Source organism: Eleutherodactylus coqui, chromosome 3 (assembly GCF_035609145.1).
Source record: "Eleutherodactylus coqui strain aEleCoq1 chromosome 3, aEleCoq1.hap1, whole genome shotgun sequence".
Classification (NCBI taxonomy): domain Eukaryota; kingdom Metazoa; phylum Chordata; class Amphibia; order Anura; family Eleutherodactylidae; genus Eleutherodactylus; species Eleutherodactylus coqui.
Window position 1 is genome coordinate 22500298 of NC_089839.1, and position 12361 is coordinate 22512658.

At 48.7% G+C, this 12361-nt stretch overlaps 1 protein-coding gene across 1 annotated transcript in view; it reads right to left on the minus strand.

The window, feature by feature from the left end:
• Positions 1–1212: 1212 nt before the first annotated feature.
• BTBD9 (BTB domain containing 9) overlaps positions 1213–12361 on the minus strand; it is a 79344-nt gene continuing 68195 nt past the window's right edge. The window contains exons 9-11 of the mRNA XM_066595299.1: positions 10990–11097; positions 3738–3816; positions 1213–3290 (exon numbers count right to left, since the gene is read on the minus strand). Coding sequence (XP_066451396.1) covers positions 3120–3290; positions 3738–3816; positions 10990–11097 — 358 coding nt within the window. The 3' untranslated portion in view covers positions 1213–3119. The remainder of the gene's footprint in view (positions 3291–3737; positions 3817–10989; positions 11098–12361) is intronic.

The window sequence follows — 12361 nt, forward strand, 5'->3', positions numbered from 1 at the left end:
CCAGGTTTCTTGTTCATAACATCACTGGAAACCAAGGAGATGGTGGTTGGGTGTCAATGACTGGACACGTAATGGGCGGTGTGACACCAAATGTCCTTCAGCCAAGAGCCTGGAAAGGGTTTAGACAGACACATGGGTGTAACGATGGCGCCCCCTGTCTCTGGATGGCTGACAACGAAACACTTGGAGCTGCTGGCGCTCGTCGGACGATCAGATGATCCTCTCTACTGGTGGTCTGTAGGGGGCGCTCTGAGCCCGGTCACCTTGTGTGCCCTCACCAATCCACTGGTCCCAACACCCCCTAACAGTCTGGTCAGACGCTTCTCTCTACTAGTGGTCTGTCGGGAGGTCCTGAGTCCGGTCACCTTGTGTGCCCCCATCCACTGGTCCCAACACCTCCTAACAGTCTGGTCAGACGCTCTTCTCTACTGGTAGTCTGTTGGGGGTCCTGGAGCCCGGCCACCTTGTGTGCCCTCACACATCCACTGGTCCCAACACCTCCTAACAGTCTGGTCAGACGCTCCTGTCTACTGGTGGTCTGTAGGGGGCGTCCTGAGCCCGGTCACCTTGTGTGCCCCCATCCACTGGTCCCAACACCTCCTAACAGTCTGGTCAGACGCTCTTCTCTACTGGTAGTCTGTTGGGGGTCCTGGAGCCCGGCCACCTTGTGTGCCCTCACACATCCACTGGTCCCAACACCTCCTAACAGTCTGGTCAGACGCTCCTCTCTACTGGTGGTCTGTAGAGGGCGTCCTGAGCCCGGTCACCTTGTGTGCCCTCACATATCCACTGGTCCCAACACCTCCCAACATTCTGCTCAGAACGGGCGGTGGGGGACAATTCATTGATACGACCATCCAGCTTCTCACATCCCAATAATGTGCCCCTCTCAGACTTTGGTAATAAGGTGAACTCTCTTCTCTGCGGCGGAGAGGCGTCTAGTGGTCAACAAGCTCTACAAGTGGAAGAAGAGGTCACTACACACAAGGAGCCTCCGAGAGCCTCTTATAGGCCAAGGGGGGAACCACTTCTGGGGCCTCCGGTGACAAGACCGTCCATCTAATCACCACAACTCCCATCATTTGTATATCTGTGTCCGATGGAACTGCAGGACGGGTTTTGCAGCAATGTGACATTTCTATCTTGGCGCATTATGACACAAGCCACGACTCGGTCCGAGGATTTAGACCAGTATACATAGAAGACGCAACGTAGAAAGTTATCTTTATAACACGAGGTCCACCATAACTTACATCATAAACAATGAGAGGTAACACAAAGCAAAACATCTATATACAAAGGGCCCCGGGAAATTCGCAGGGCCCCGGGTGCAGCATTGTCACGAACCACTTACATTCACTTGTGTTTTCCCACAATCCCCTGCTCTGCAGCACTGATAACGCTGCTCATCCAGTGTCTCCTGGTTCATGAAAGGAGCTTCCGGCCTCGTCTTCCTCCTCGCACGCACTGCAGCACATAACTCTGCTCAGCCTGAGCTTCCTGGTTCATGAACTGAATGCTTGTAGTGTTCTGGCAGCCGTCGCTGGTTGTCAGGGGAAGGTGTCAGGATGTTCATACTAACGCACTGTCAAATCAGTGGGCGCCCCCGGTTATCTGTGGCTGATAATGGGATTAGATTTAGGTAACGGGGGGAGGGGTCTGCAATGTCAGACCGCCCTCTATCAGCGGAACACGTCCTCAAAGTGCATTCAGAAAGAGGGGGTGTCAAACAAAACCCCCCACAAAATAGTCAACCCTTGAAAAAATACAATTCCTGCTAATTATATAGTCAGACCGTCTTATAAAGATGTCTGGCAACCAATATGGCCGCCATCGCAGCGCCTAGAATTCTGAATAGTGATCGTGCCACGCAGGAGTCCGAAAGTCTTATAAAGATGGCTGCCAACCAATATGGCCGCCCTCACTGCGCTCTGAATCCAGTGTGGTGATTGTGCCATGCAGGAGTCTTAGAAAGATGTTTGGCAACCAATATGGCCGCCATCACAGCGCCAAGAATCCTGAATGGTGATCGTGCCACGCCGGAGTCTGAGAGTCTTCAAATTGGTTGCCAGCTATTTTTCTGCCGCCATCACAGTGCCCAGTGATCGTGCAACGCTGGAGTCCAGGAGTCTCATAAAGATGTCTGCCAATCAATATGGCCGCCCTCACTGCGCTCTGAATCCAGTACGTTGATCATGCGAACGCAGGAGTCTCATAAAAATGGCTGGCAACCAATATGGCCGCCATCCCAGCGCCCAAAATCCTGAATAGTGATTGTGCCAGGCAGCAGTCTGTGAAGAGTGGGCGAGTGCCCTCGTTGTTACTCAACAGTTAATGGTTTAGTAGACGGCGACTTCTAATTAGCGGTGCTATTTCCCCCGTGTGTAGTGTTCAGTAGGACGCGGTCGTAACGTCAGTCCGTCCTGCGCCGCAGCAGTTTAATGTTTAGTGCAAAAACAGCCGTGTTCTTCCATACATCTCCCCCGCTCGGTCACGCCCCTGCAAAGATGGCGACAGGTCGGATGCACTACAGGTGCGCCTCATGGTCTGCAGGCGATTCTCCCCCCCGACTCTTAACACATATTTGTGTGCGGGTGTATCGGTTCCCAGACCGCCACCACCACCGCTGCTGCTGTTCTCGCCGCTTGCATTAAGTGCTCAGAAACAGGTTTCTGCTCGATGAAGCCAGACGCTATTTTTATCTGAAGTCGTCTCCGTGGGTGGTTTGTGTTCGGAGACTTCTGTGCGCGTCGGCGGCGGCGTGTGACAGGCTGGTAAAACAATCTGTACGATAAGTGGCGGAGGGAGAGGAGGGGCGCGAACGGAAAAGCTGAGGCCAGAAGCTAATATATCTCTCAATTAGCGGCGATCCACGATGGCGACAGCGCCCCAATCTCAACAGCCATCTGGTCAATTACTGGTTGACGTTCCTATAGACGCGGTCGGACGGCGCGGGGCGGGCGGGGGCGCCATTAAACGTCTTGATGAAGATTGAACAGCAATTTTCTCTGCCGGGCGGTCTTACGGATTTATCAGAGGTCGGCGGCGTTGTCCTTGGGCACACAGAGTCGGGGTTACGACAAGATTACAAAACGCACGGCGTCCGGACGCCTTTCGCCTCAGTGCCCTTGACTCCGGCCGCTCGGATCAGTCCCTGTGTGCAGCGAGTTTGCGCTGGACGCTCGCAGTGTCAGCGATACCGTCTGCTCGCTCGATGAGCTCTCCTCGACGCTCTCTTCCTTGTGGCTGATGGTCTGCGCCGGACACTCAAAGTGAACGCAGTGGAAGACCTGTAACAGAACACAAGGGGTTAAACCGCAGCGTTCACTCCAAACATCAGCTGCGTAACGACCAATATGGCCGCCACTACGTATGAAATGTCACATCTACCCGGAGGGATGCGTTAGTAGAAGTGTCCTAACGAGAGGGGCGAACTAACACCCATGTATCGCGTCGCCGAACCGTGAAATCGTTCGGATCGTCTTTGTGACTTTACCGGTGCTACCGGCCCTTTAAATGCGGTAATGGCGCCTCAATCAACAGGATAGACAGTCATGTAGAAAAGCTACAAATCCCATAATGCAATGCAGCAATATACACTGGAATTGGGGTGAGCACAGAATCCGAAACACAATCTACGCAGCTCTGGAAGGGACTAGAGAATCATGACAAGGCAGAGCTGAGGCGGCAGCTTTTATGCGCAGCTCTACATGTGACTGCGGCTCCGTCAGACTCACCTCGTTCGCCGTGTTGTGGGTCCCTACGATCCTGATGAAGCACGTCGGTTGTCGGTCGAATGTGATGGTCTGCCACGACCTGGAAGACAAAGTGACAGGAGGGGGTTAATGTCGGCGACCCCAGCTACAGCCAATGAAAGAGAGCAGAATTGTGGATGCAGCTCTGAATGTGACTGGAGTGTAAACCTCTAACTGGAGGACCACAGATCTCACTGCTGCCCCCTGCTGTATCAGTGTCTACTACACTGTTCACCCACAATGCAATGCACCATGGGGTCTAGAGATAATGGGTTGCACATAGCAGCTTTAGATGTGATTGGAGTAGGAAACACAACGTTATACATAGATGTCCTCCTATGAACAGTGGAGCTGACCCGGCAGCGAACCCTCAGCTGTGAGAGGCACTGGGACTCGAGAGGTATTCTGAATATTGCCAGTCAGTGACAACAAGCAGAGGTCCTGAAAACACTAAACGAGACAATCAGGTGATGAAAAAGGTGAAAACTTTATCTTTACATAGTAAGGGGGTTTCCGAGTCCCCCATAACATCCTCCCGCTGCAACCCCATCAGGTGGGTCATATGTGCTGAGGAAGATCAGTGGCGCCTGATAGTCAGGTGATCCGCTTATCTCCGGGGTAACAATGTAACATCTCCTCCTTCCACACACTGAAGTGTAATACAAAGTGATCAGGTGGCTCCCGGGGGGATCTCACCGACAGCCACTGTTGACCCAAAGTGACTAATCGATATAACACACCCCGACCCACTACTGATGACATCACACTGACCACAGAGAGGAGGCGTGACAATGTGCCACTGCCCCGTGCCCCCCAGTGCCACTGCCCCGTGCCCCCAGCGCCCGCGCGCCACTGCCCCGCGCCATCTCCCAAAGCTCCCGCGCGCCACTGCCCCGTCCCCCAAAGCTCCCGCGCGCCACTGCCCCGTCCCCCTAAGAGCCCGCGCGCCACTGCCCCGTCCCCCAAAGAGCCCGCGCGCCACTGCCCCGTCCCCCAAAGAGCCCGCGCCCCACTGCCCCGTCCCCCAAAGAGGCCGCGCCCCACTGCCCCGTCCCCCAAAGAGGCCGCGCCCCACTGCCCCGTCCCCCAAAGAGGCCGCGCCCCACTGCCCCGTCCCCCAAAGAGCCCGCGCCCCACTGCCCCGTCCCCCAAAGAGGCCGCGCCCCACTGCCCCGTCCCCCAAAGAGGCCGCGCCCCACTGCCCCGTCCCCCAAAGAGGCCGCGCCCCACTGCCCCGTCCCCCAAAGAGGCCGCGCCCCACTGCCCCGTCCCCCAAAGAGGCCGCGCCCCACTGCCCCGTCCCCCAAAGAGGCCGCGCCCCACTGCCCCGTCCCCCAAAGAGGCCGCGCCCCACTGCCCCGTCCCCCAAAGAGGCCGCGCCCCACTGCCCCGTCCCCCAAAGAGGCCGCGCCCCACTGCCCCGTCCCCCAAAGAGGCCGCGCCCCACTGCCCCGTCCCCCAAAGAGGCCGCGCCCCACTGCCCCGTCCCCCAAAGAGCCCAAACCCCACTGCCCCGTCCCCCAAAGAGCCCGTCCCCCAAAGAGCCCGCGCCCCACTACCCCGTCCCCAAAAGCGCCCGCGCGCCACTCCCCCTCCCCCAAAACGCCTGCGCGCCACTGCCCCCTCCCCCAAAACGCCTGCGCCCCACTGCCCCGTCCCCCAAAGAGCCTGCGCGCCACTGCCCTGTCCCCCAAAGAGCCTGCGCGCCACTGCCCCGTCCCCCAAAGCGCCACTGCCCCGTCTCCCAAGTGTCCGCGTGTCATTATCCTAGATCCCATGTAGCGGTGTACATAACAATGGGACGACGGCACGTGGGGTACCGGACACTGACACACTAAGCGTCAGAGTGTCATTGTCTAGAACCCCTCAAGTGTTTAATTACTCTGCACCCCAAATATCACGCTCCTGTACCCCAAGTGTGAAATAGGAACTGTTAAACAGACCGCAGTCTGATGGCAGACCCGATTCTCAGGTAAATAGAGTTGTTCACCTGAAACGTGGCAGTTCTACTGCGCCACCACAGAGGGCGCTCACCCAGCACAGACTATAACAAGTGCGTCCTCATTACTGCATAATACCGGAGACCCCGGAGGCCGTCTGTGATGGGGCAGAACAATAGTACTGGAGACTATAAGAAGTGGCGGCGGGTGAGGGGCACACGGCTCAGCAAACGCTCGCTGCTCTTCTGTGGCAGCCTGAATAGAGACGTGCAGACAATGAGCTGCCGGCAGACACCAATATGCAAAGTGATCTTATATCCAATGTACAGGGAAGAACACAGCCTCAATATAAGCCGCGCCATTGTGCTGCCAACCCTGACATCTCCACTGCTCGTACCTGACACCTACAAAGACGAGAGCACACAAAGCGCTGTCAGGAGGAAGAAGCCGCCACACAATAAGCCCGAGCGCTGCATTATGTAATGGCTTATTAATAAGTGTACCGGGCACAAGAGGAAGCGGGAAAAAACCAGAGCAAGCGCGACAACAGCGCATCAATAGTGGGGGAGTAAAATGTAACCCCCATCAAAGAAATATACTCATCTCCAGAGGGGGCAGTATTATAGTAGTTGTACTCTTGTACATTAGGGGCAGTATTATAATAGCTATATTCTTGTACATAGGGGGCAGTATTATAGGAGTTATATTCTTGTACATAGGGGTAGTATTATAGGAGTTATATTCTTGTACATAGGGGGCAGTATTATAGTAGTTATATTCTTGTACATAGGGGGCAGTATTATAGTAGTTATATTCTTGTACATAGGGGCAGTATTATAGTAGTTATATTCTTGTACATAGGGGGCAGTATTATAGTAGTTATACTCTTGTACATAGGGGCAGTATTATAGTAGTTATATTCTTGTACATAGGAGCAGTATTATAGTAGTTATATTCTTGTACATAGGAGGCAGTATTATAGTAGTTATATTCTTGTACATAGGGGGCAGTATTATAGTAGTTATATTCTTGTGCATAGGGGGCAGTATTATAGTAGTTATATTCTTGTACATAGGAGCAGTATTATAGTAGTTATATTCTTGTGCATAGGAGGCAATATTATAGTAGTTATATTCTTGTACATAGGAGCAGTATTATAGTAGTTATATTCTTGTGCATAGGAGGCAATATTATAGTAATTATATTCTTGTACATAGGGGGCAGTATTATAGTAGTTATATTCTTGTACATAGGGGGCAGTATTATAGTATTTATATTCTTGTACAAAAGGGGGCAGTATTATAGTAGTTATATTCTTGTACATAGGGGGCAGTATTATAGTAGTTATATTCTTATACATAGGAGACAGTATTATAGTAGTTATATTCTTGTACATAGGGAGCAGTATTATAGTAGTTATATTCTTGTGCATAGGAGGCAATATTATAGTAATTATATTCTTGTACATAGGGGGCAGTATTATAGTAGTTATATTCTTGTACATAGGGGGCAGTATTATAGTATTTATATTCTTGTACAAAAGGGGGCAGTATTATAGTAGTTATATTCTTGTACATAGGGGGCAGTATTATAGTAGTTATATTCTTATACATAGGAGACAGTATTATAGTAGTTATATTCTTGTACATAGGGGGCAGTATTATAGTAGATATATTCTTGTACATAGGAGGTAGTATTATAGTAGTTATATTCTTGTACATAGGAGGCAATATTATAGTAGTTATATTCTTGTACATAGGGAGCAGTATTATAGTAGTTATATTCTTGTACATAGGGAGCAGTATTATAGTAGTTATATTCTTGTACATAGGGGGCAGTATTATAGTAGTTATATTCTTGTACATAGGGAGCAGTATTATAGTAGTTATATTCTTGTACATAGGGAGCAGTATTATAGTAGTTATATTCTTGTACATAGGAGGCAGTATTATAGTAGTTATATTCTTGTACAAAAGGGGGCAGTATTATAGTAGTTATATTCTTGTACAAAAGGGGGCAGTATTATAGTACTTATATTCTTGTACATAGGGGGCAGTATTATAGTAGTTATATTCTTGTACATAGGGGGCAGTATTATAGTAGTTATATTTTTGTACATAGGGGGCAGTATTATAGTAGTTATATTCTTGCACATAGGGGGCAGTATTATACTAGTTATATTCTTGTACATAGGAGGCAGTATTATAGTAGTTATATTCTTGTACATAGGGGGCAGTATTATACTAGTTATATTCTTGTACATAGGAGGCAGTATTATAGTAGTTATATTCTTGTACATAGGGGGCAGTATTACAGTAGTTATATTCTTGTACATAGGAGGCAGTATTATAGCAGTTATATTCTTGTACATAGGGGGCAGTATTATAGTAGTTATATTCTTGTACATAAGGGGCAGTATTATAGTAGTTATATTCTTGTACATAGGGGGCAGTATTATAGTAGTTATATTCTTCTACATAGGGGGCAGTATTACAGTAGTTATATTCTTGTACATAGGAGGCAGTATTATAGTAGTTATATTCTTGTACATAGGGGGCAGTATTATAGTAGTTATATTCTTGTACATAGGGGGCAGTATTATAGTAGTTATATTCTTGTACATAGGGGCAGTATTATAGTGGTTATATTCTTGTACATAGGGGGCAGTATAATAGTAGTTATATTCTTGTACATAGGGGGCAGTATTATAGTAGTTATATTCTTGTACATAGGAGCAGTATTATAGTAGTTATATTCTTGTACACAGGTGGCTGTATTACAGTAGTTATATTCTTGTACATAGGGGACAGTATTATAGTAGTTATATTCTTGTACATAGGAGGCAGTATTATAGTAGTTATATTCTTGTACATAGGGGGCAGTATTATAGTAGTTATATTATTGTACATAGGGAGGCAGTATTATAGTAGTTATATTCTTGTACATAGGAGGCAGTATTATAGTAGTTATATTCTTGTACATAGGGGGCAGTATTATAGTAGTTATATTCTTGTACATAGGGGGCAGTATTATAGTAGTTATATTCTTGTACATAGGGGGCAGTATTATAGTAGTTATATTCTTCTACATAGGGGGCAGTATTACAGTAGTTATATTCTTGTACATAGGAGGCAGTATTATAGCAGTTATATTCCTGTACATAGGGGGCAGTATTATAGTAGTTATATTCTTGTACATAGGGGCAGTATTATAGTAGTTATATTCTTGTACATAGGGGGCAGTATTATAGTAGGTATATTATTGTACATGGGTGCAGTATTATAGTAGTTATATTCTTGTACATAGGGAGCAGTATTATAATAGTTATATTATTGTACATAGGGAGCAGTATTATAGTAGTTATATTCTTGTAGATAGAGGGCAGTATTATAGTAGTTATATTCTTGTACATGGGGGCAGTATTATAGTAGTTATATTCCTGTACATGGAGGCAGTATTATAGTAGTTATATTCTCGTCCATAGGGGGCAGTATTATAGTAGTTATATTCTCGTCCATAGGGGGCAGTATTATAGTAGTTATATTCTTGTACATAGGGGGCAGTATTCTAGTAGTTATTTTCTTGTACATAGGGGGCAGTATTGTAGTTATACTATCATATATAACCGGCATTCTCCTTCTAGGCTGCAGACTGTAGGTGTGTTATAGATGTTCATGTGAGGCTGCTATGATGTGAAAGATAATTCTGAATGTTTCATATTAATTTGATCTTCACCAGAAAATAATGAAGTTAATTAAACTTTTATAATTAGAAAGTCTTCTTACAGCAGAGCATGCTGTGGCGTCTCCGGCTCAGTATCTGGAGGTTCCACTATCTCTGGGATCAGTATGTGCAAAGAATAAGCAGTGGAGTTGTCCTCGCCGTGTTCATAACTTCCTCCCGGTACGAGTAGCGATAGCGATATGGATATAATATAGCCGGCTATCAGCTATATCTGCACCCGGAGGAGTGGTTCCATAGGGATATAACACATGCAGTATAGCGGATGGTGTCCAGGCTCACTCTCGCTCCATTTTTCAGCTGGAGATGAAACCGTTCCCCACTGACCGGCAGTGGAGCTGCGTACCTCGGGCGCTCGGAGTCCTGCAGGCAGATATTTATTCCACAACTTCTCTGGAATGATGCGCTAGAATGGAGGCCATTACTTACTATGAAGCAAAGGTTAGCTGGCTGAGCGGTCGGGTATAATTACCGCCGCCTCTCGCTATTTACAGCTCAGATGGCTCGTTTTTATAACAGACATCAGTGCGATGGAAAACACGCCGCCGCGAAAAAAAACCCCAAAACACTATCATCAGCGCTTGCCCTTTAAGAAGAAGAAAAGCAAAAGACGCTTTCTCTCTTGTCATAATAGGTGAAGGCGAGAAATAAATCTACGCCTGGCATTTAAAGGGATGACAATGACATTGGCGCGGGGCACTAATTGGCTTTTATTAAGGAGGTAGAGGGAGTCAGAAATAAACGACGTGACAGCTTCTGCGGATGGCGAGAGGCGGAGGACGGCACGGGCTGTCCGGGAGGGAATTATTCATGTGGTTACAGTACATCAAGACAGGAAGTGGAATAACAAGACTCTGCGGCGTCCCGGGTTTTGACAGGCGACTTTGCACCGTCATGGCGGTATTAACCAGAATCCATCCCATCCGGTGTAACCTTTATCCAACGGAGCTGGAATTAGACACGGCCTAATAAGGGCTAAGTACTGTCTGGGTGAGAGATGTGAGAGGTACATGACATTGGAGAGAGCCGCCCAAAAGGGCGACCGTGTCACCTGACAGCGCCTCGGCTAACACGAAAAAATCTTCGTTGGTGCAGATCAACGAGACGCCAAAACCGTCATCTAAATGCAGCAAGGAGTTAAGGCGATAGCGCCATTTTTTCACTACAGCCGGATGCATTATATCATCATCAGCGGTGAAATCGCCGTATCTTCGTTGCATTTTTCTTTGCCGCTGATGTGTGGCTCAAGCCGTACCTACGCAGAGGCGAACATGAACATTCGGCCTCTGTGTCCCCATGACAACACTACATGCTGTGGCAGCTCAGTGTTATCATAGGGCCCCCGGAGGTGAGACCGCCACTCATGCAACACTTATGCCGTAGTGGGAAATGGCCCTTTCCTTCTTTATAAAGTCACTGCAACAGTGACACCTGCAGTCTAATGTTGGTACTGCACCCTCAAACCTATTTGTCAGTACCGATGATTCTAGGCAGGGATTACAGGACGTTCGCCTAATCTACGTGACACGGAATGATCGTTGGCCCACGTCTACCTGCAGGGGACCTTTGTGCGATCGGCCACCATCGTCCACTGCTGCTGGTTCGTAGACACCTCGATGTAGTAGCTGTAACTCCGGTCATCGCAGTCCCACAGCAGTAACCTATAGTGTAAAGAGACATACTGATTAGTCGGTGACCGCTGAGAAGCCAAGTGACAGCAGTGGGGAATATTATACCATTATTTTACATCATGTCATATTTGTACCTCTTGTCTCACCCCCATCTCCTCCTAGATTGTAAGCTCTTGGGATCTGATTAATAATGAACATTCTGTTTGTTCTGGGACTTCGGATTTTCTTTGTAATGCAGTGAAATATGTTGGCGTTCCAGAAATAAATGTAATTATGTTTTATATTATGCACTGATTGGCCACTTTATTAGAGACTCCACCCCTCTCATGATTGGCGCTTCCCTGTATGGAAGTCATCCCCGGAGTGCAGCATAAAATCACATCAGTTTTCCGCGGATCAGTCTCAGTGTGAATCCACATTAGATGGGAAAATCCAGCGATCGGAGCGACTTCCAACGAGGTCTGGTCATCGGTGCTGGACTAGCTGGAGCCGGGATGTCACTGCCAGCTGCGTGGGATTTTCTCGTATAACGGCGTGGAGTACGGTGTGATCAAGGAAAACATCCAGTGAGAGGGGATCCTGTGGATGGAAACAACTCCTCACTGAAAGGGGTCAGAGGAGGATGTCAGGAATCACTGAAAGGGGTCAGAGGAGGATGTCAGGAATCACTGAAAGGGGTCAGAGGAGGATGTCAGGAATCGTTCAGACCAACAGGTGCGCTGCACAGTCAGGAGCAGCCGAACCTTGCTGTTCCTTACATGGAGGGGCTATAACACCAGACGACCAGTTCCAGCGCCATTGTGTCTAAGAGAAACGGAAAGTAGAGACTCCAGCGGGCAAAAGAGCGCAAAACTTGAATCACTGAGCAGCGGAAAAACATCTCCTGGTCAGATGGATCCAGATTTCTGCTGATGGGAGGTTAGAATTTGGTGCAAGCAACATGAATCGATGACCCTTCCTGTCAGGCTGGTGGAGGGGCAGTAATGGTGTGGGGAAGGGTTTCTTGGCGCAGCCTGCGTCCTCCGATACCTGCGATGGACGTCACGACAAATTGCTGCAGTTCTGAAAGGTGAAGGAGGTCCAAGGCGCTACCTGATGGGGGGGTCTAATAAAGTCGCTGTTCAGTGTATATATGATCTGCACTCCTGTCCACTGAGAGGCGACCTGAACGATCTGGCGGTTGGTCTTCTCGTGCCGGCAGCACCGCCCCTTTAAGAAGCGCAGGATGAAGGCTCCTTTTAGACGAGCCGATTCTCATTTGCACAAGCGAGTGACGTCACCGCCGGCTCGTTGG